Source organism: Accipiter gentilis, chromosome 14 (assembly GCF_929443795.1).
Source record: "Accipiter gentilis chromosome 14, bAccGen1.1, whole genome shotgun sequence".
NCBI lineage: Eukaryota > Metazoa > Chordata > Aves > Accipitriformes > Accipitridae > Astur > Astur gentilis.
This window is the reverse complement of record NC_064893.1, coordinates 2,510,075-2,534,300: the sequence shown is the minus strand read 5'-3', so window position 1 is coordinate 2,534,300 and position 24,226 is coordinate 2,510,075. Positions and strand designations below refer to the sequence as shown.

At 42.9% G+C, this 24,226-nt stretch overlaps 1 protein-coding gene across 1 annotated transcript in view; it reads left to right on the top strand.

Annotated features, from left to right (window-relative positions):
- Positions 1-24,226, top strand: part of ITPRID1 (ITPR interacting domain containing 1) — a 36,044-nt gene that overhangs the window by 9,287 nt on the left and 2,531 nt on the right. Inside the window, 5 exon segments of the mRNA XM_049817040.1 lie at positions 1,488-1,542; positions 18,038-18,123; positions 18,479-18,794; positions 18,797-19,986; positions 23,590-23,717. Coding sequence (XP_049672997.1) covers positions 1,488-1,542; positions 18,038-18,123; positions 18,479-18,794; positions 18,797-19,986; positions 23,590-23,717 — 1,775 coding nt within the window.

The following is a 24,226-nucleotide window of genomic DNA, read 5'->3' as shown; positions in this document are numbered from 1 at the left end:
CAGTTTTTCTGGCTGTGCTACTGCAGAAGAAGGGCTATGGTAGGATACTCTACAATCATACAGACTCCACTGGGATACCTACAGGAATACTTTTCCCTTTCCAGCCATACTTCAAGACTGAGGAAAAGGAAGGAGTCAAAAAATTAAGCTCTTCTGTAAGAATCAAAGAAAAGAGAAGAAATGGGATGGTTGGCAGCCCCCTGCAAACATATGGAGCATGGGAGGGAGGGTGGGAGGGAGGGAAGGAAAGGAAGGAAAAAAGGGAGGAAGCAGTGAGTGGCTGGAAAAGGTGGGAGGCTTAAAAAAAATTTCCATTTTTTAAAGCATTGGAGGTCAGGTTAAGGTGGTGGCATTCTTCTCAAGGAAAGGATATTTATCTTTTCAAGTCCTTCCAAAGGTGTATTTTTCTGTACAAGGTTTGGTGCAGCCTTTGTGTTGGACTCTGACTCAAGAAACAGAGCACAGGCCTGATTATCAGCCTCAGTGGAGAAGAGGGTGTCTTTCGGACATCTCCAGCACACTAAATTTATAGTCCCAAAGCAGCCCATATGTCTTTGTAAAGCACTTAGCATGCTGGACTTGCAGCTCTGTGACTAGAGACTCACACAAAAGTGAGGACGTTGACAGAGCAGTAAATGCAGATGATCGTAAACTCTCCAGTTTGATGTCTGAGACAATTTGGTGAATGCTGTATGCTCAAATTAGACAGGGTATATATTGTTTAACTTCTGAGTTTTCTCTACCACATCATTAAATTAAGGCTGTAAGAACCATGAACTTGCTGAAACCATCAGGCCGCCTAACGTGTTAAGTCTGGCAATGGCCAGTAGCAGATGTATGGGGAACAGAATAACAGGCACATATAGACCAATTCTTCTCTTGTATTATTCTAGCCTTTGACAATGAGGGGCTTAGAGATCTCCTGAGCTACAGACTTGATGGAGGACAGACCCAACATGCATGTTCATGTGTTACTTGTATTTAATAGATCCCCTTTTCTAATAGCTTTGAAGGAGTTCATGCAGCACCATGACATGATGTTCCCCTGGATAATATGAAAAAGTCAGATGGGTCTTCATTCCTAGAGGAAAAAAAATTCTGACCTTACATACACTCTTTGGCAAGAATTTGCCTCCATATGGTTACATTGCCTTGGGTTTCCTCTACTAAGTCATATTTTTTTTCTAGGGACATTTCTCTGAGGCTGTTCAAACAAGATTGTTAGTGTATTTATGTGTTGGGAACCTTTATGTATTGATTACTTTGAGCAAGGCTTGGAAAGGTTCTGAGTCTAGAGCCTGGTTTATGACAAAAACAAATATTTTAAAGAGGAGACAATCAAAAAGGAACTATCCGAAAGATTTTATGTTTTCACTTTGAAATGTCCAGAAATTTTTCTTTTGTTTTTACTGCCTCATAATAAGGTGTATACTCATAAACATTGCCATCAATAAAAATTTTTCCTCCTCTCTTCCTTTTATTTTCAGATTCAGAGTTTTGAGGATGAAACTCCATGTGGAAATGCTCCTGACACCACTTCAGGTGAGTGTTATGAAACAGACAATTTAGCCAGTTTTGGTTTTAAAACACTGTTCCCATGTAGCTGCTTTTAAAGTTTATCCTAACAATAGGTTCTTCTTCTCTTCTCCCATCACCTCTGGCATTTGGATGCATTATTCTAGACATGGCAGTCTAGCTCATAAGACTTGATAAATCATAGGGCTGTAAAATACACTTGGCTTGTCAGGGAGACACAATGAGTACACATGAAAAGGCTACCTCACCTGCACAGCTTTGAGCCTGTCTGATGCTTTAAGCAGACTGCTCTACTCTTCCAAGTGACACCAAAGCTTTGCTCCTACTTGGTGAATTATTTGCCAGATGCAGACGACCCCTTATCAGCCAACTCTCAGATCCCTAGGAGATTCATCAACCAGCAGACTGGACACAGTGGCTCTTCAGCCACTCTACAGGACTGTGCAACCAGGACGTTCTGGTGGCAGGATGGCCTCTACCCCATCATCTGAGTCTCCTATACCACATAGACTATCACCACATGATTGGACATAGCATTGAATCATGTGTTGGAAAATAAGTTGAGGAGTCTATGAAAGGAGTAAAAGCAAAGCTGTTAGACCAGATGTTATGCTGTCATTTGGGGCAATCAGTTTGGATCCTCAGAAGCGTTTGCTGTCAGGGGTGGCAGTACTGTGGAAACAGAGCTTTCTCCAGAGCAGGTAGCAGTCAGCTTTGCTCTCCAAGGACCCTTGCTAACCAGTGGTTAAAGCAGGACTGGCAGTTTGGGTTTTTTAAATGCAGCAGAAATTTAATGTGGAAGAACTAATAAGTAGCAAGAATCATAGAATCATTTAGGTTGGAAAAGACCTTCAAGATCATCGAGTCCAACCATCAACGATACCACTAAACCATGTTCTGAAGTGCCTCGCCTACACGCTTTTTGAATACCTCCAGGGATGGTGACTCAACCACTTCCCTGGGCAGCCTGTTCCAATACCTGACAAACCTTTCAGTAAAGAAATTTTTCCTCATATCCAACCTAAACCTCCAATGCCACAACTTGAGGCCATTTCCTCTCGTCCTACCTCCAGCCTACCTGACAGAAGAGACCAGCACCCACCTCACTACAACCTCCTTTCAGGTGGCTGTAGAGAGCGATAAGGTCTCCCCTCAGCCTGCTTTTCTCCAGACTAAACAGCCCCAGTTCCCTCAGCCACCCCTCATAAGACTTGTTCTCAAGACACTCCACCAGCTTCGTTGCTCTTCTCTGGACATGCTCCAGCACCTCAATATCTTTCTTGTAGTGAGGGGCCCAAAACTGAACACAGTACTCCTGGTGCGGCCTCACCAGCACCAAGTACAGGGGAACAATCGCCTCCCTGCTCCTGCTGGCCACACTATTTCTGATACAGGCCAGGATGCCATTGGCCTTCTTGGCCACCTGGGCACCCTGCTGGCTCATATTCAGCTGGCCGTCAACCAGCACCCCCAGGTCTTTCTCTGCTGGGCGGCTTTCCAGCCACTCTTCCCCAAGCCTGTAGCGCTGCATGGGGTCATTGTGACCGAAGTGCAGGACCTGGCACTTGGCCTTGTTGAACCTCATACAGTTGGCCTCGGCCCATCGATCCAGCCTGTCCAGATCTCTTTGTAGAGCCTTACTCTTCCCCAAGCCTGTAGCGCTGCATGGGGTTGCTGGGACCTAAGCGCAAGAAGCAGATAGCAAGGGACAAAGCCCTCACCTTTTGAGGACTACATTATATTACTTTTGGGGAGCCAGCACAAATAATTAAGCAACCCAAGTTCATACACAGGTATCTAAAAAAAAATCAGATATGCACTAGTGCTGGTCATTCACAGATACCATTGGCTGCAGTGGCAGAGTGGCAGCTGGATTTGCAGGAGTGAAATCATGAGCCTGTTGAAGGCAGTGGCATAAGTTCTACTGACTTCAGCAAGGGCAGTGTTTTCATCAAAGTGTGTGGGGTTTTCTTGGTAAATGTTAGAGCTCAGTAAAGGTGATAAGAGTAAATCATGACCTCCTCTATTCTGGAAGGTTTATTTTTGTTACCAAGTTATCTGTAAGCATAAGTTTGCTGTTCTACTAGGGTTTTTTTTAACTGTGTAATACATTGCATACCTATGGCATTCAGCTGCTCTTGCCACATCTTCTGGCAGGGTTGTATGTGTCCAATCTGTCAATGTGTGGCTCCAGTGACTTTTGGGGCTTAATGTCAGGTCCTTGTTGCTATTCAGACTGTATGATTTGTCACCTGAGTTATGTGAGGTTACTTTGATTTTGTTCTCTGATGGATGTCTTGATCTTCGTGAACAAACATGAGCCCCCATACCGGTAGTCTTGCTCATAGCAGTATCTGTACAAAGAATAGCAATTCCCCAGGACTGGTGCAGTGAAAAACACCATTTGGACAAACATTCAGTGAGAAATTAAAAAAAGAGAATGTGGACATAGCCCAGTGGGGAAAAAATTAAAAACGTAATAACGTACCCACAAATGTTTTTTCCTTTCTTTGTCCATCTCTAAAAAATGACTGTGCTACTTAACGATGAAAGGCATTAGTTAAACGATGTAGCAGATTGTATAGGTGTATCAATTACAATGTAAAGGGTAAAAATAACTGTATGCCCTGAATACTCTTTTAAGACATAGGAATAAGCATGTAATTAGTAGTGATTTCATGACAGAAAATGCAGAAATTAATTATTTGTTTTTAATTCTGGTAGGACTGTCATCCAGTTAAGTGATCAATCAAAATCCTATGAGCAAAGTGAACTTATGTAAGATTTATGCCTTGGCAGAACCATGATACTATTTTAGAGTTTTGTTTAAACACTGGAATCTCTTTCTCTCTCTCTCTCTCTCTTTTTCTCTGTTGTTTTACTGTCATTGATGCTTGGCCTAAATTTAAAGTGGAGATTTCCGGCTTTTTTTTACAGGCTTTTTTCATATTCTCTCTCTTTTTCCCACTGCTTTTAAATTGCATACCCTTCCATACCCATGGGAGTTTTATTGCGACTTCAACTTGCTGTGCATCATGGAAACAGTCTAAAAATTGCCAGTTGTGAATGTAATATTGTTAGTAGTGAATAATACCTAGCTCTTAAGAATGTTCCTACCAAATTCAGCAGAATGTGGCTCAGACCCATAAGCAGGGGTCCTCAAAATAGGGGTGAGTGGGAAATAGAGTCCATCAGAAGCCTACACAAAGAAAACCTCAGCTCCCAGGAGAGCATGCCTGAATTTAGATTTGGCCTCCAAATTCTCTGGGGCACAGGCTGCCTATTTTTCAAGGCTTGTGCTGTGCCTGATACCATAAGGGCCCACTCTCATTTGGTTGTGGGCTCTGTTGGAAAGGGTGTGAGTGATGATGCAGATGTGAGAGCCTGACATGACCCTGCGGAAATGGAAGCTCACCTGAGTGGGAAAATGCAAGGTGCCCACTATGAGAAGAAAGAGAGAGAGATAGGAACAGACTGCTTTGCCTAGATGGAGCATGTTAGAGACGGGTGACTTATAGAAGTACTTGTCCCAGTGGTATTGTCCCTTGGCTCTGTAGCCTGGCCTCAATTTTAGTCCAATTGCTTAATTTTCTACACTCCCCATGAAAGCCAATTCCCTGGCTGCTGTGTGTCTTCTTTATATTTCTCCATAATGTAGATTCTGGCTGTTTAACTGCAGTAGGCTTTATGATAAGGCTTTTTTTCCCTCTCTCTTGGCAGAATGCTGAGACTTAATTTTAAAAGACGCTCAAACCCCCCAAACATCCCTGAATGACTTACAGGGAAAGCAGAGTGTTTTCTAGCTCTGTTTTAAAAAATATTACAATCTTTTTTATTAGGCAATTTTATCATTGTTATAAATAAGTAATTGTACTGGGGAGAAGGGATAATCCTTATTTAATTAAATTCATCTATACTCCCAGGTTGGCAGCAACCAGACATATGTGAGACTAATACCCACAGCCTGCCTGTATGCATGTGCAATTAAAAATTCACTCTACAGTAGCACTGGCAGTTTAGTGTTGCTTTTGGCATTTACAAATTCTTTTATTTTGTGACTTTTTTTTTACCATACACATATGCTGGAGCAGATGTTGCTTATTTGTTGTTTATTCAAATCTGTAGGCTCTGGCAGCTAACTCCATTGTTCTGTAATGAAGCTTTATTCACTGTCCTGTATTAGGACCCAGCAAATGCATGACAGACAGAGTTAGCTCTCAGCAGGAACTACAGTTATTGTCCTTACTTATTGGCTGTTTATATTCTAAAGCTCACAGTTGAGAAAGCTGGCTGGGCAGGGTAAGGGGCTGGGGATGCTGTGTGCAGAGGAAAATTACTTGACTCCACTCACTGTATCTTTGCCCTGATGAGGTGCAGGCTTGCATGTAAACTCATCTGTTGCAGGGATTTCATATTCAGCACTTGAAAAATAGAGCTGTTCTCCCCCTCCACCCCCTCTTCTGCCTTATTCTCCCTCCCCCACCCCTGCTGCTCCTTCCTTTTTCAATTAGCCTTTGTAAAGCATTGGGTTTAACTAAAGGATGTTTCAATGTTGCTCACCCCCGTTAACTCAGCACGTGCCTGAAAATTCATTAGCAGCAATGTCTATTAGGGAGGCATCGGAAGTCGGTGTTATTTCAGTGCACATTGTAGTCACCCGCTCCTCCTTGGTCCTTATTTACTTCCCTCTCCCTCTGTGGAGCGGCCACACACCCAAAAGGCAGGAATTCCTGCACGGTGCTGACCCGAGCAGACACACTGCTCCCGGGCGCTTGAGTGCCAAAAGAAAGGCATTAGCCTGCTGGAAAAGCCCTTGGTAGCCCAAGAGGCAATCAATCAGGGAAGTAACCACCTCCATCTGGCTCGCTGTGACATGGTAGCTTGCTACCGAAGTGCTTGTGATTCATCTTGTCCCAACGAGTGGTGCCAGGGATCACATGCACCCAGTTTTTGCGGCAGCTGGGAACGTCCTAGCTTCCCTGCATGCTGAGCTAACACATTAGCTCCTGTGACTATCAAGTAGCAATTCTTTGAATTATCACACCTTCACTCCTCCTACTCACCAACTCCTCTGATGGTTTGGCACCATGGGAATATTCGCAGAATGCAATTGGTATTTCTTTTAATTGACTGAGTGCCAAGAACGTGAATCCTGTTTATTATCCATCATCCATTGTAACGTCTGCCTGCAACTGAAGGAGCAATGTCTACAAAAGTGCAAGAAGAAGAGGCACAGATATTTCCTAGGCTTCAAAGAGTACAGGATCTTCTGTGTACCTTTCTCTAGTTTCAGTATTAAGAAGTGAACAGCTATTTCACATTTCTTATTTGCTGTAGTGCCTACATAACACTGTTTTTCTTCATGTATAACACAATGAGTTTTAGTTTTAAGTACAGATTAAAGGAAAGGGAAAGGCAAAGAGACAGCCAAAGAGAAGACTTGCTAAAGCTGCAGCCAAAATCAGGAGCTGAACTTAAAAATGTCCTACAACTGCTCTTGTGTTGATATTGCCTGACATTTATGTTAAATTTTAGCATTGGTTAATGATCACATACAGTCTCCAAATATGAGTTCTCCCTTCATAAAACGTGATGAATAATAGATCCATAATAGATAGATCCCTCTTTGCCACAGTTTTATCTTCTGCAGGTGACCTGGCACAAAGGAGACATCCGCCTTCTTTAAGGCTGCCTTGGGTTGCCTCCATTTGTTTTATGATGCCACAGCCCATATTTTTCCCATCTTCTGCACATGAACCATATAAAAGCCTTCTAATTCTTTCCTGTTTCTTACATAAGGGATCTGTAAGTGAGAATAAGAGGAACCGTATCATTTTAATGCATTTTGTATCCTGAAGAAGTCTGGAGGGAAAGTCCTGTGGTCCCAGAAAGAAGCAGAGACAGAGAAAAGAGTAAAGTGAAAAACAAAGTTGTGAAATGACGAGTCTTCAAACCTTCCTGCATCTTTTCCCCATCCAGAAACATCCTGAGTTGTCTGGTCCCCTCAGTGAAGTACTCCTAGAAAGACAATTTACTTCTGCAGCTCTTGAGAATACCCTGGCTGCTTTGCTTTGCCACAGTCCTCCTTCATGTATCTCATGCACATGTGTATGTCTAAGTTCAGCAAAACATAACAATGGACACCCAGGAGGTGGTGATGCCACGTTCACGAGTACCGAAACTAGATGGGCAGCAAAGAAAGGAAGTCTAGCAGACTTTTGAAACGGCTTCTGGGAGGTCACGCCACCCACCAGTGGTGTCAGGACACCCTACCTGTGGTCCTCAGGTCTAAGCAGCCATCCCAAGAGCTTTGAGCGGTTGTATGATTTTCAGTGAGTGCATTCCTAAAAGTCATTGCACATTTATAACATTTCATTGCATGTATGTGTCATTTTAGGTCCTACTGCAGCAGGCTGATTCATCCTAGTGGGAAAGGATATGCACACACCACATACTTAAGGCAGATGGCCCAGTGAAAGTTATAAAACCCGCTGTTGTTTAAATCTTGGGGGGGGGGGAAATCATAAAATACCTTAGGTATCCAGGAGGACAATCAAATACTTAAGAGACATCGGTTTAGATTAACAGTGATAGCCTTTTAAACAAGAAAACTTCTGAAATGAAATCTAGTTATGCTAAAGTTGTGCTGAGATCTTGAAAGGTCTTTCCTAATATTTCCTTCTCTGCTTTTTCTTCCCATGCCCTCAACAGACCGTAGGAGGATCAGAGCCTTGCCTGTGCAGTCACTGACCTCCATGTTGCTATACTAATTGTTCCAGTTGACAGCCTGACCCTTTGAACCTTGCTGCAAAATTCAAAATCCCAACCCCACATCCAGTTTAGGCTTTGAGGCAGCTTTGTGAGAACTTAGATACTTTTTCTGATGGCACCACATTGCTTTGCCATGGCTGCTGTGAGAGGGTTGATTCACCTCACTGTCAGTGACACCTGTGAGAAGGGGACCTTTTGGTGTTATTCTAGGTATATTTTTATGCTCTGGAGAACTCTGATTTCTTTACAGATGAGAAACATGATTCTTATTCCATACATTGCCTACATACTTGTCAACTACTGGCTGATAACTTAGCATTTCTCCTCGGGAAAATATCACTGACAAAGAGAGGCAAGCTTACTAAGCCTGACACTCTTAGACCCCCTGAATGCAGTTTAATGGTTATTACCATGGAAATAGAGCTATTATAATTGACTGTTGATCTCTACAAAGTAACAAGCAAAAGCCAGATACCTGCTCTGGCCTCCCACTTGCTTTGGGCACTGCTGACCACACAGAAGTTGTAGGACCTAGCAAAAACATAGGGGCTTTTCACTCGTTTTTCTCAAAGGTCTCTGTAAGAGTTGCTGGAAGCCATCCTCCCTTTTGTGAAGTGCTCTCAGTTGCAGAGCGCCCTATGAGGCTCCCTGCAATTGCCTATTTTTTATTCATTATCTCTGTGCAGCTGCTACTGGGAGAAGTTGTGATGTAACATGATCTACAGTGTAGGCTGATGACATTCAGCTCTACCTCTCATTTTCATCAGAAGCAGACACAACCATCACCCGTCTCTCCCGACATTTGGCAGCGGCACGAATCTGAATTAATGACAGTTGGCTGAAGCTCAGTTGAAATAAGATGGAAGTGATACTGACTCTCAAGGAAAAGTAGGAGGAGGATCTGGCAAAGTTTGAAGCTGTTTCATCAGCTGAGGGAAGATAAAAGACCATTGTCAAAGTGACTGCAATTTCAGGTTTTGACTAGATTCATCACTACTCCTAACCTCTCAGACTGCAGAAACATCATTTATCACAGAGAACTGCCTAGAGTGTTCTCTTTTTTCCTGTCAAATTCAGCTCTTGGATTACTCATTTATACTTGTACCATTTCTAGGGCAGTGTGTTCTTGTGTAGGACAGACAGGAGGTGATGGGAAACTCTGACTTGGGGGGAAGGCCTTGCTCGGGATCATGGCAGTTTGCAGGGATGCGTCCGCTGCTCTGAGCAACAGTGTGGGAGATTCATGATGTTGCTCTGTATTACCAAACCTGATACGACCTCTGTCCCCAGCAACTTTAATCACTTTCTGTAGCTCCAGCCAACCTGTTAAAGGAGGTTTCCAGAGCTGTGGACCAAATTGTACTGGTGATATTCTTGAAAGGAGCAAAGGTGGAGACTTCTGGATGGTGAACCTCTTCCACCAATGCCCAAAGATGTCAGTTCTGATCCTCTCTAGAGAGGCACAGGGTGGTTCCCTAGTGCAGGAAATTACATCCTTTTCTGATGTACAAGGTAGAGAACATGCTTCCCCTGCCTGTATTCATATCTGATTTGGGTAGGAAGGAGGGGAAAGGAACATTCAAAAAAAAATTAAAATGGTTTCATTTTTCTTTAACGAGTATCTTTACAGAATATTATCAGCTAATTCAGTTCTTCTCCAAAGCTTCCTTCTACACAGGAGCTCAGGACAACCTGTAATGCAAGAGAGTGAAAGAGAGAGCCAACCAACCCACCCACCAGCCCCAGGCATTTCACAAAGGAGTATATTTATACCTGCTGTCGCGGCACTGACTGTAACATGCAGCAGATGTACTGAAGCTAGTTTTAAATCAGTAAGCATGTGCATCAGCTTTAAAGCATGCTAGCATGTAGTGCAGGTACCAGCGGCTGTCTAGCCACAGCATTGTGGAGCTGACAGTGCACCCTCTCACCCTGCTTTTTAGACAGGTTTCGCAACCTGGGCAGCGCTCCAGGCTGCTGTGCTCTGCCTGCTGGCTGTGCTGTGCCACGAGCATGCTAGACATAACCATACCATACACTGAATCTTAAGCCAAAAACTTGGCTGGAACTTGGTGCAAAACTGCTTTTTTTCCTCGGGTGTTCTGGAGGAGGACTGAAGCTGAATGCTCTGACAATAGACATAGATTTGCTACCTAGCTATTGTTGTCATGTTCTGGGCCAGCACAGTTTGTGTCTTTAAAGCTCCGTGACCCGGTTCCCTCAAGCACTTATGGCTGATATCTGAAGAGCATCTATGCCGATGTCCTCCGAGGGGGACGTGGGCACCCAAAGCTCTGCAGGGAGCTGGGCCCTGGGCGAGGAGCGGGAGGCTCCGCAGGAGGACAAGAAGCACGCACCGTGCGCGCACTCCCAGGGCCCCTGGAGCTATGCACGTGTCTCCTGCTAATGATGGCTGTGACAGCCAGACTCCCATGATAAACGTGTAAAGAACTGCAGGCTGAGCGTGGAGATGAAGCAAAATATCGGCAGCTGTCATATGACGTGTGTGTCCCCCACCTTGCGTCCCCCCCGGCCCTGTCTCATCTCCTTGGGGTGCAGCGTACGTGTGCTCGTGTCCCACCTGAGGTGTCTGCAGTCACGGGGGCTGCAGGGCTTCCCCCCTTGTTCACGATGAGCCTGGCTTCACCCCCACAAAAAGAAAAGTGTACCTGAAGTCTTCCATATGCCAGTGGTACCTAAAGTGATGGGGAGAAGAACACTGCAGACTGGGTGAGAGCTGGGGGAACTGGGTTTTGACAAGCAGGAGGAAATTCCTCAGAGGAGCCAGGTTTTGCTCTTCTGGGCATAGAGCTTTCTCCTGTTCCGTTCATACAGCACGTACCAGCACAGTGGGGCACAATTAATAATAGAAATCGCTTTGTGTAGAGCTTTTATAAAATATATTTTCACCCAGTCACACTGTGTAAGATGATTGACACGAAATTCCCCTTCGATTCAAAGGGAGCAGGGGCTAGACAAATTTAATAGTTACACTTGGCTTTGAATAAAAATAGGAGCTTTTGCTGCATCTGGTGCATTTTGGGGTGTATTATTTGCTTTCAAATAATATGACTATTCTAATAATATGGTTTATCTAATTTCCGCTATAATGTCATTGAAAAATAAAATTGCAGGAGGTGGATAAAAGCTCTGGCTTGTGCCGGCCTTTGGAATACACGGTTTGTGGTTTGTGTGCTGCTGCCATCTGGTGACTGTTCTCCTGAAATGCAGCACAAGCCCGAGCTGTAGCTGTACGGAGAGAGGTGAGTGCTGCAGCTCTGCTCCAGCGACAAGCGGTTCTGGACTGAACCCTCTTAAGGGCAAGTTGTAGAACTGTGTGCTGCGTTTGGCCGGAAAAGAAATATAAACTAGATCTTTCTCACCTCAGTTTGCTTGTTCATCGCCATCGCCATTTCTGCAACGTGGAAAGTGAATCAGCGTTACAGAAGTTGTACAGGGATATTTAAAAAAAAAAAAGACTAAGAATAGACTTTTCCTTTGAGATTTCAGTGGCACTAAATGAAATGTTCGAGTTCATAGGCAACAATCAGTAATCGGTGCAATTGCCCGTGGGGAAGCTACTTCTTAAATTAAGGAAAGACAGTACGATATGCTGGGAACAAACAGATTTTATGGAACATTTACATGGGATCAAGTTTTTCCACATACATGGGAACTGATATGAATAACAACGTTTCTTTTCTCAAAATCCTGAAAGTTGTACAAAATGATTTCTTCCAATGCACCAAGGCTGAGTGAGCTTCAGAAAGTCCACTGTTCTGGATAACAGCACTAAAAAAAAGGGTTCTTTTTGGCTTATGCAGAACACACATTTTCCGTGGAGTTTTATTAGCTCTTAATGGCCATATCGCGGTGTGTGATACTTAAAAATTAGTGGTGCCTATCCTCTGAGTAGCAGGAGAGGGGAGTAAGCTGCAGCAGCTCTGCCATCACAGGACTGGAGCATCTGTAACTGTGCCATGCAGCTGACGTATTCCTCTAGCGTGTAGCCAGCTCACCCTGCAACATCATTTTGTGTGATGCCATAGGCAGGGCAGTGTTGTTAAGGATAATATACAGATTTATCAATTTGCAGAGCAGGAGGAGATAGAGTGAAACGTCTAAACGGGAAGGATGCAGTTAACTACTCAAAATGAACCCATTTTTATTTTGAAAGTACTGTTTGAAAATGTATTTTTTAAAGTCCTTTATTGTCATGTAAGATAGAAATTCTTGATTTTTTTTGCCTTGTGTTGGAGGATCAGAGCCTTCACATCTTCCACTCGCTGTCATAAGGGCCGTAGTGCTGAGCACCTTTGGTGGACAAAGCATTTTAGCATTTGATGCTTGTGTTTGAGAAGCAAAACAACCCAAAACATCCAAAATGTAATAAAATATCCATTCAATTCTAGCACTTCTGTGGATGTGGTGTGATCTTCATTCACCCCATCTCTTACTGCGTTTGACTGCTACTGATTTCAACTATTGTTGAATGAATGTGTTTCTTAAGGCCCAGTCAGTGAGATATCTGTCTGTCCACTTAACTCTGGGTGTGGGAATATTATGCATAGATTTAAGCCTGAATCTAGTTTCCCTGCTGAATTTAGGCAGAATGTCTAAGGTGTAATGAAGTTAATGCCTTGAGAGTTTTGTGCAAGAGATACTGCAAAAATGCCTTTGCCTATAGAGCGAAGTGGGAAAGTCTTATTCTAAGTAAGTCCTCCAGGCTTCTTTTTCTTTTACAAAATATCTGACCAAATTGTGGCTTCTGTGTGTTATTTAGTCCCATGTATGTAGCAGATAGTTTTAGAAATATTTATCCATATCAATGTCCAGTAACATTTTAAAAGCTACAGAAATATCTACAATTTGAACAGCACTGCTAAGTTGCAATTAGCCATTCTGCTTTTTCCTATGACAGGATGAGCAGTCCAGATTTTAATTTGTGAATTTAAAGTTCAAATTTGCACAAATGCTCTTGCATTTGAAGTTTTTGTGCCTATGCTTCCCCACGTATCCAAATTACGTAGAAAACAAATATTGAAGTACCTTCATCAAGGTTAATGTGATTCAAAAGATATGCAAAAAATGTGCTATTATTTACAATCAGCGTAGTAGTTCTCATGGCATCTTTTACAGTTTGCAACCATTCTCCAGGCTGGAAACTAGAAAGAGGCTGTGTTGTTTGCAGCCAAGTCCACAGAAAACCAGCTGTGGAGTCTTCAGAAGAATGCAGAACTGTACGCCAGCACTTATTTTTTTACTAATTAGGGAATATTCTCTTGTTAATGTTGAACCTAGGAGCCTGGTAGTTTCAGAAAGTTCCTGCACTGAAGGCTGCTGAAAATGAGAGCCACTGTGTCTGCATGCAAATAAGGGGAGAGAAAAAGTCTCTTAATGAAATTGGATTGATCAAGTAAGGGCTGGAAAGCTGTGGGACCTTTGAGATTTGGAAGGCATGTACTTTCTTATGCGATACAAAATGAAGCAGAAACCCGATTAGTAAGTTCCTCTAACCTATTTTTATTTAAAATTCAGGCAGAACAGAAATGGGATGCAGGAGCTAAACTATCCCAGTTCAATTAGCACAGAAAGGCGAAGAGCCAAGGTTTTCCTCACCAAGATCTTCAGGGGCGATTCTCAGTTTTCCTCTTTCCAGCATAACCAGATGTATTCTCTGAACAGGGCCCAGAGTTGTAATTTTTAGTTCATAGTTGAATACTGGTCTGCGTCTCTACTTCTTCTCCAAACATACTTTATCTTTCCTTGGTGTGATGCTCTGCATGTATTTGCAGAATCTCTACAGGTTTGGGTGTCTCCACGCACTAGGAGAACTGAGCAGAGCTACATGAATAATGGATATTTTAGTTCAGTGGCTAAATCAAATGATCGAGGGAAAAATGCGGTTTGCGTAGACTAGAAGCAAAAACATGTTTTGCTTAATGTTCAGGTGATTTAACCCATTTTTTGCACCATTCTTCAAATGAAAAAATTAAGTTGCTTCCAGGAAAAAAAAAAGCTCATTTGAACGAGAAAGGTGAGAGCATTTAAAAATGTCAAAATAAACTATGTAAATTTTGCCGACCTTCTCCCCCATCCTTTTGGTCAACTTGTATCCCTCCTAAAGACAATATTTCAGTTGCTAAAAGGCTTTAGTTCATTTAAACATGAGGAATTTTTGCTGTGAAGAAGTGGTGTCCCTAAACGTGACCTTGGCCACTGCTGAAAGGGCTTTAGATGCTAGTCTGTTCTGGGACAAACCATTACCAGCATCCAGCCTGGACATTTTCAGATACCTGGTGGATAGAGTAATTTGTCCTAGGAGAACTAGCAAAGACCCACTTTGGACACACACCTGTAAAGAGTCAATCTCCTAGTAGAAACTCAGACTATGGGTATCCTTGCTGGATATTAAAGCCTGCCAAGAAAAACTGGACTGTTACAATTGGCAAGCTGTTAACATTGCTGAAAATTTCACAGAGAGGGAAACTCTATTCCTCCTCAGGACAGCATCAGGCACGATTCAATTTGCAGTCTCACTTAATTGCTGTTTGAGACGCTAAGAGGAAAAGAAGGGATAGATCAGCCCACTCCTCACCCAAAACAGTTTCACTGGTATGCAAATGCTGCCCGCCATTATGCAAACATTACTTGGTCCTGGTATACAGACATGAAACCAAACTATACTTACATAGGTTGAAAGTGGGCTGCCTCTCAAATTGAAAAGGCTATCGTATTTAATCTACTTCTGGCACAGCCCCAGCCTGCAGTACAACCTGCCTTCCCAGCACAACCGTGCTCCACGTTTCTCCCGGGAGCGTGCTGTTCAGCTTGAAGTCCTTGTGGGAGCACTTTGCCAATCTCTTCATAGCTTTTTATCCCACCTTGAATTGGAGGCCCATGTTCATTTTTACTAAGTCTTTTTTTAAATTCAGGCTTCCACTGAAATTGAAGGAATTTTGACTAGCTTCAAATAAAGCGCTACAGATTCAGAGGAACATCTCATCTTTTAAAAACCCCTTACCTTCTCCTGCTTACCTTCAACAAGGCCTGGCATACTGCGTAGGACCTTGCAAGTCATTGTGGGATGTAATGATTAAATTAGGCATCTGAATGTAGCTGGAAAAGAACTGCAGCTCAGACCCCCAGAGTCATTGTTTTGCACTGACTATATGGGGAATGTAAGCCTTTACTCTAGGAGTATTAGTTCATTACACATCTAACATATAGGTAGGTGCAAATTAGATGCCTGACTCAGATGAAAGTGATTACTTGGTCTGAGGGCATGAAATCACAGTAACAAGCACAGGTGAACTCTGCTTAACATTGTTCTCCTTCTACTATAGTTTTCTTCTCTTTTATAAGTTTCTATTTTGCTGATATAAAAAATTGTAGAAACTGGATTTACATTCAGAACGGTAATTAGGTCCTATTATATTACCATGTTTAAATACAAATCCAGACAGCCTTTCAGAGTGCTTTGAGCCTTGATTTGTCTACATACCTTGCATGTTTAATCAATGAGAGCCATGATAGTAGAGCACACATCATACCTCCTGGCAGGGCAAGTCTAGGGAGACACATCGAGGTCTTTCTGTAGCCTAACTGTAGTGATATTAACTTGGTCTGCAGACATTTCATCTAGTCTTTAATGTCTCACCTTGTGCCTAAAGATCAGCCTGGAGTCCACTGCCACACATTTTGGGTAGTTCTCTAGCTCATGCATTAATGTAAATGTGGGTGGGAAGGCTGCACGGTTGCACTACACAAACGAAATTGACTGTTGTTGGAGCAGATGCATCGCATTTATCTTAATACATTGGTCAAACCTGGCTACAGCCACCTGGTTTCGACCAAGTCAGAAGATGAATTCTAACTGCTCTTACTCTTCCATTATAAGTTACAGGGGTTTTCCCTACATGTAATTTCTAGTAGCATGCTAGCCACTTTGGTATCCTATGTGTCTCAGGAAAAAACCAGGCACCTTAAAACACTAGGTAAGCAGATAATGTGGGCTTCTAATTCTGCAGACTTTAAAGCCTGAAGGTCGGTTGTTATGATTGTAGAATACAATTGAGTATTTGAGACTCGAATAATTTGAGTCTCAAATTGGTTGGACCTACAGCAGCTGAAACATTTCAGCTTTTCAAAATTTTTCAAAGCCTTTCTTTCTTCATTTTTATGTATGGAAAACTATAGGCCAGACTGACACACTGGAAGCAACAGCTGGCAAAGATGCAAAGGGTAATTGAAACAGCTTTAAAAAAAGTTTAGAGAATCTGTAGAGCAGTCTCCCTGGGGGAGAAGCTGAACCACGATGTTGCTTGTGGGAAACTGCAAGGATGAGTTTTGAGACCACCCACAAAACAGGCAATTTTCAGCAACATCACAGCAGAGTTTGTAATGTGTGAGATGGGAACCACATATTTCTCATCTGAAATAGGAAAGTGAGTGAGTGACTGGTGTGCTGATGATGATACCAGGACTGACAATGTAAGTAATTAATTTAAAAACCATAAAATTATATGTGGTTTTGATTTTACAATTGCTGCCTACAAATAGATTGTGTCATTTTCATTAACTGATGCCCAAGAAATATTTAATAAAGCCCATAGTCTGTTAATATGTGAAAACATAATTTTAGACTTTTTTTTTTTTTGTGCATTTTCCAATTCACACAAATGACAATTAATAACTTGGGTCTCAGAACTACTAGGTGAATTGTCATATTTTCACAGCTATAACCAGAAGATAAAAAACCTTAGGATTCAGTAGTGGTTAAGTATGCAAGGAACAAGAGAGGAAGTGTATCCAGAGTGTCTCAGTCCCCATCCCTTCCCTTCCCTAGCAGACTCCCTCAGCCTGCTCCCCCAACTCTACCTCTGGTTTTGTGCCAGGTATCTGAGAATGAGGGCATTATCTGAGGATGAAGGTTATCTGAAAGTGCCAGTTATCCAAGGGCTGAGTGGCATTGGAGTGTACAGGATAACTGAGGGTTTACTTTCAAGCACTTGCACTTTTAAAGAGGCTTGGCTTTTATTAATGAAATCAGCTAGTTAATGGTGTATAATTTTTTAATTGCAAAAGTTGGGGTAAGATTTGATTTAGCCAGATGATGTGGCTGCTAGATTAGAAACCTTTTCTGGAGTAAATCTATAATATCTTCCTCTTGCCTTTATGTCTTGTCATGCAACCCTACATCATCTCTGCTTGTTGCTGTGAATTCCTGTACTCAGATGAAAAAACAACAAAGATGATATACGGTGCATCAAAGTACAGACAAACTGGTCTAGGGAGAGGCTAGAGCAGCTCCCTTTCCCTGCATGAGTCTCCTGACTGAAGACATTGAAACTACATAGGTACGAATGAGACTTGGTCTGAGCCAGTTCTAACACTCAAAAGTCAACATTTTTAGCAAAGGATAAAAAAGTGGTTGGCTGCTTTATAGGTTATTTACACTGTGTATGTTGTGTGAATATATCTAAAACTGAAATCTGCAGTTGATGATTATACTGGTGAATAAGTCAATGCTTAGTAACATCAGCAGTAGCTATCCTGAGCACATTTTGTGACTTTTTTCCTGGCTGTAGCAATATTGCAGATTTCTGGCCAGGATCAAGAATATTTCTAGAAATGTACATTTAAAGTGCCCCTGCTTAGCTCTATATTCATTTTGGCCTGGTACTGCTTTCTGTCTTTCTAATTTTTCTTATTCTTTTGTTTTCTGCAGCAGAGGTGATGGTGACAAGAACAAGCAGCTGCCAGTCAGACAGCAGTGGGTTCATGGAGGACCTGCCAGAACCTGTACTCTTGCAAGTAAGAAATGAGCAATAGTCATCGGTAGGTCTGTGAAAAGTCTGTAAACCTGGCACAAGTAACAAAAAGAAAATCATGGAGCTGTGAAAGCTTTGTGAAAACAAATTCATCCTCCTAGAAAATCTCAGAAGACAAGAAGCTTTCTCAGAAATTTGTGCAATTCTTCCACCACACTAATACAAGATTTGTGCAAGGTTACAGGCTTTAGAGAAGAAATATTACAAGAATCTTTGATTCTTTGGTTCTTTGGGCGTGACCAGGGCAAAATAGTGGTGGGCAAACCAGTGTGATAGAACAAATGTACTATTTCAATTCCTCTTTCTCCCCCCCCCCCCCCCTTCCTCCTGTCCTTCAGAATGCACCTTTGTTGGGAAAGATTAATTTTATTTCTGATATCCACAATCAAGAAACAGCTCTGTCGCATAAGGCAGTTTTTCCTATGTTAAATCAAGATTTTCAACAAAAGCCAGATGATTGTGTTGCTAACGTCTTCATCACAGCTTGCGAGAGCATTTTGTCAGTACCTAAATCAACAAAAGCATGTAGTGACCGGGGAGAAGAGACTCATCTGCTGCTGACTGCAGAAAATGGCAAGTATCAGGCATGTAATGCTGAGCCACAGAGTTTTGTCCAAGAAGTGTTACGTGACATGGACAAGAAAGAGGATAAATTGAAAGAAAGCAACTGGAAAAAGAGAGGTGCATAAAAGAGCATAATCCTTGTTTTCAGGGTGATACTCAGGATGAAAGTGATCCTAGCTCCTCCAGATTTGATTGTCATTTATATTTTAGTACAGGACACAAAAAGATGAGTGAAACCTTCACTGAACTGAGTGATATAAACCCTGCAGCCATCAGTAAGAGCAAAATCAGAGGTGAAGATGAAGGTGAGAGGTGCTGGACTGAAAAGGATATTGTAGTTGCGTGTCGTGAAAGTGCCTGTGGAGGTTGTGCAGGAAATGTTAAAGGATTGTGGTGGGGCGCGGAAGTGGTCAGCAAAGATGGTACCCTGCTTGCAGTGAATGAGGTGACAAATGGGCAGAAGTTCTGCAAAATGGATGGTGATTCGAAAAATACAAGGTGCCTCCCCAAAATGGGGCTCCCAGAAACTCCGCAGTGGGACTCAGCAGCGCAAAGTGGGAGCAGTGCAGCTTCAAGCTGTTCTCTGCAAGTACCTCAGAGGCATCCCTCCTGCCTAGTGGAGGGGCCTGGATTAAGTTCATCTGAAGATCAGGACACTGGTAGCATAGAGGAGATGTTAGGTGCTAACAAATCAGAACAGGGAGGCGCTGTCCAAAACAGTGAAATGGCTTCTGCTCCTCTGAAATCTGTTACTGTTCAGATGTCTTCAGGGCTGGAGTTTACTTCAAGAACAAAGGCCACAGGGCAAAATGCCCCTCTCAGTGAAAGCCTTGCTAGGGAAGATCCTGTGGACTTCTCTGATGTGTTAGTGCATTGCTCTGAGAGTAGTCCTGTCGTGTGGTCAGACCCAGGGGCTTCAAAATATGGCGTGAAGCAGACCACTGAAGCTTCCAGCCAAACCAACATTCCCACCAGGAAACCCAGGTGGCCACCACTGCTTTGTCCACCCCATATTCACCTGACAAAATCAGCCTCTCTTGACAGCATGCTTTGTGGCAAATACAGGTCACGCTACTGGGGTGAAGCCTCCGGTGCCGGGGCTGCGCAGGGCAGTCGCTGCTGCCACTGCTGCTGCTGCCACGGCTGCTGCCTTTGGACCTTCTCCGTGGCTGTCTCTCCCCAACACCCTGTGGGCTGCTACTCAAACCATGCCGCCACTGAGCTGCAGCTCTTGAAAATGCTGATGCTCCTACAGGTCACTGCAATGAGTGATCTTGCTCTGGTGAGTAGGTTTCTTCATATACGTGGACAGCTGACACGCCGACGAGCTAAATGTACAAGCTGCCTTTTCCTTTCCTCTACTGCCATGCTTGCTTCTTTAGTGAGACATATCTTGGGAATGTAAATGAGAAAATGGAAAAGAAGCATTCCCTTCTGGGCAAAAATGCCAAACATATCTGTGTACCTTCAGTTTTGTGGGGCTGTTTCTTTTAGTAACTTATGTACATCAGTTCAATTGTAAAATGGTTACTGTGAACTGTGTGATAAAGTTTACAGGTCAAATGAAGAGCTGAGAGCTGAGAATGAGTTTCAGTGAGTTCCTGTGAATCAGCTGAGTTACCATAATTGAGTAACATACTAGACCACGGAAAATGCAAGGTTACATGATTTAGTGTAATCCTCTTAGAAAAAGAGAACTCATTTTGGTTTTGTTACTTAGTTTTTATTAAAGACTAATTTTGAACACCCAGATACACACCATAAGGCAAACTGCTCTAAATCAAAGTGAAATGTGACTTCTCAGAGCCTCAAGCCATTTTACTGTGGTAGAATAAGAGGCCTGCATTAAATCTAAAGGCTTGCTAAGATGAATATTTACGATAAAGATACCGATAGGAAAAAGTCACCAGATTTTTTATTTCTTTGTTCAGAATTGCTGAGAGTTCCCAAAAGCTGTGCAAGACTCAGGGTGTGTTGGGGAAGAAAGCAAGGAAGGGGAGTCAGGAGTGGCTTTTGCATCCTGAGAAAAATGTGGAAGAAGCGGCATACCTCCTGCTAGTTTGCAGGCATTTCCGTTTTTTCCTCTTCTATTGGCTCTTCATAAGGAAATGAAACTTGAATTGTTGTACATATTGGGGAAGAAAATTATTAGATAAAAGTTCCAGAAAGTGAAACTGGTGAGTTTTATGCTGCTCTATCATTGAATATATAAATCTGCAATGTCTTTTCTTTGAACAGTATATTGGAAAATATGCCTTTTGTCAGCTATCTTGCTGTTGCCACAAGATGGCAGTGAGTCAGTACCTTATGCTGGACTGGGAAGACTTTTCTCATTGATTCACTGCTATTCTATCACTCTTCTAGGAGAGGCTAATGGTGATTTGTCTTCTCTAGCCTGTGGACAGGGAATGTGGGAGGAACAGACTTTGCACAGTACTGTTATCCAAGATCTGTTCCTAGGGATACGGCTCCACATCCAAGTCACTGTACAATAAGTGAGTGAATTTATTGGATATTAGTCACTCTGCAGCGATGACACCCATGCCTACTTTGTACTTTGCATTACAGGTGTGGTAGTTTCTACATCTTTTACTGTGAGAAGCTTGCTCAGGTTATATCCCATTTGCCAAGGGCATGCATGTAACCACTACAGAGTAACTGTTAGACAGTAAATTTACCCTGTTTACGTGCACCTTACCTCGCATGAAATCAGTCCTGGAACAGTTAGTCCCCCCTCCATCCCTGCTGAGCATGAACTCCGAATTAATCTATGTGAATTTGTGCTCTGTAATATGCTCAAAGAGCCGGTGCCATGGGAGCTGCTTGTACCTCATTTGTAAGGGCTGGCACAACTTTTTACTAAACCTACACACACTGTGCCTTTTGGATCTTTTGCATGGTGCTTTCCAAATTTCTGTTAGCCTTTAGGAACCACCTAGAAATTTGTCTGTGGCCCATCACCTTTTTCCTAGTGACCTAAAGGACGAGAGCTCTTTAAGCTCATTTGGGCACACTTTTTTGATGGCTATAAGGCCTCTGTCCGCTCAGATTTGGTAGCGGGTAGAAGAAATAATGATTGCTATGTGGGCACTGCTCACTTGTACCCCACACACTCCCATCTAGGAACAAGAAAACTGTCTGAGGATTAAGACTAAAGTTTGGGGTAGGGGGCAAATGGGCAATCAGCCAACACTCAGTCTGAAGGTGCTCATAACACATCTGACTGCCTCAGTGGGGTGGGATTGCTGCCCTGACCCACAGCATTAAAAGCACCAGTTATGCTCCGCATGGAGCAGACACTTAGGAGAGTTCACCTCCACTGCAGTCACAGGACTGGCCCTATCACACTACTATTAGTCTCTAATTAGCTCTTTCTGGTGCAATCCCATGACTCTTGGGGCTAGATTTTTTAATTTACTGCTATGGGATGGTTTATCCCCGGGTCACGCACATCAAGACTGTGCCTGACATAACAGCTGCATTGAAATGGAGATTGAGAATGAGGTTTCTCAAATGCATGGAGAGCATCTTTTGCCCTCTAGCTGAAGCTGATCCCCTAGCAGGGAGGGCTTCATCATGTTTCAGGCCTTGCTGGGACTGAGGGACACATTCAAGCACACAAACACAAGGAGATCATCACAGGACATGATTGCTGGAATTCAAAGAGACTGTGCATTTCTATGCTTTGCAAACATGCCTCTTGTTCTCTCTCAGTTACAGAGGTCAGCAGTGGAGTGCAGGTTTCTACACTGTCTTCCCATGGCTTACAATAGACCAAAATTTGCTAAGATGGGAACATGTCAAATGCCTTCTTGCACTGGGAGCAATTTCAGCGTATTAGGGGCGCATGCTTTCAGAAGGCAGATGGTATTGTCTCCGAAATCATTTGGATGATGCTGCCTGCATTATTGCTCCGGACAAGGTGTGAAAAGTTGAGGAAAAGTCTTTAATGTGGCTAGAAACTCAGACATTGATAGACTCCAGTTACAGGATTTATTTCAATGTCACTAGAGGGCTGCCATTGTATTAGTCCTGTGCTACAAAGTAATAACTTGCAAATCTGCCTATACTTTTTCATGTGCCATTCCTGCTCATCCATCTCCCCCGCCTTGAGACATTCCTGGTGTAGAGATGGCTACGTCAGGGTAGATGTAGATGATCAATCATAGTAGATACTTTCTCTCAATGAAGAGTAATGGTCACATTTACGGCATAGATCCTCTGACCTGTTATGGATGTCTATGTATGGATCAGAACAATTGCTCTGTTTCAGTACTTCCAAGTACATCTGTTGCGGTAGATGTCTGCATTTGGTTACATAAATCCAGTTCTAGGTTTCTAACTCGTAATAGATGAGAAATTATCAGTATAACACTTAGCAGAACCCATCATTAAAGATGCTTTTCCTTCTCATAGTTCGTATTCATCTTCCCTCTCTCCCCCCTCCTTTCTCTTTTTAAAAAGTTTCTAACTTCCAGTGGACAGTAATTTAACCTATCATTAATCCATAGCAACTCATACTGCTCAAATGTAATGTCTGACAACAGTACGATAACATCAGAATTTGGCACGTTGTGTCAGATCTTTGATCAAAGTCCTTCTCCCCTTCAATGGCAAAAATGAAATTCTCATTGACTCAAATATTGCTAGGACTTAATCCTACATGCTTTAGGAGAAAAGGTGGTGACGGGGATGTGAGTGATGCACCCAGACCAAATTCACCTGAAGTGCCATCTGGACTTTCATAGCAGCTGCTCACAGAGTCCTTGTTGGGCAGGTAAGAGGAAGACCCATATCATTTGGGCTGTCAGCTTCAAATGCACTCGACATGGAAATGCTCAAAGAAAAGTAGTGAAGTGTGGCGTCTTCTTGCTTTTCTGTGTAGTGTACCCTCCATGAAATAGAAGCAATGAAGAGCTCCTGCCAGCACTTCCAGGAGAAGTTGGATGAGATTGAACAGCAAATGACTGAACAGCAGGTGCTGTTTTCTGGGGCTATGCCAGATGAAGGAAGGTAATTGCAGCCTCACGCACTTACCAAAATCCAAAGCTAGCATCAGCAAGAGCCCATGAGTGCGTGCAACGTGTCTGGTCACTTGTGTTAGCAACAGCACTTCTGGCCAGTGAGGTGCAGCTGTGGGCATCCCGCAAGCGGAGGAGAAATGTACTGTGATGTGGGTTTTGCTCAGGGGAAAGTCCAGCTTCTCTCCACACTAGTCAAGGCTCTTAAACATGAGCATTTTGAAGGGGAATATTGTTCCATAGATGTAGGCTAGATTTTTTTAGCATGGAAATACTGTTTTAATAGCAATAGGAATGCAGGAACAGATCTCGGTCAGCTGGATCTCACTGTCCCAGGTCAATGCTGGGTTAAGGGAAGGAGGTGGGAGTGATCTCTGACAAATCAGTCGCTTTAGGCCACATACTTAGTGCTCACAGTCAATGCAGGGATGATGCAGGAAAACTTGAACTAGCTTTTCACGTACTCAGCCCAAGCTCACAGTGATTACCACGAAGCCTCGG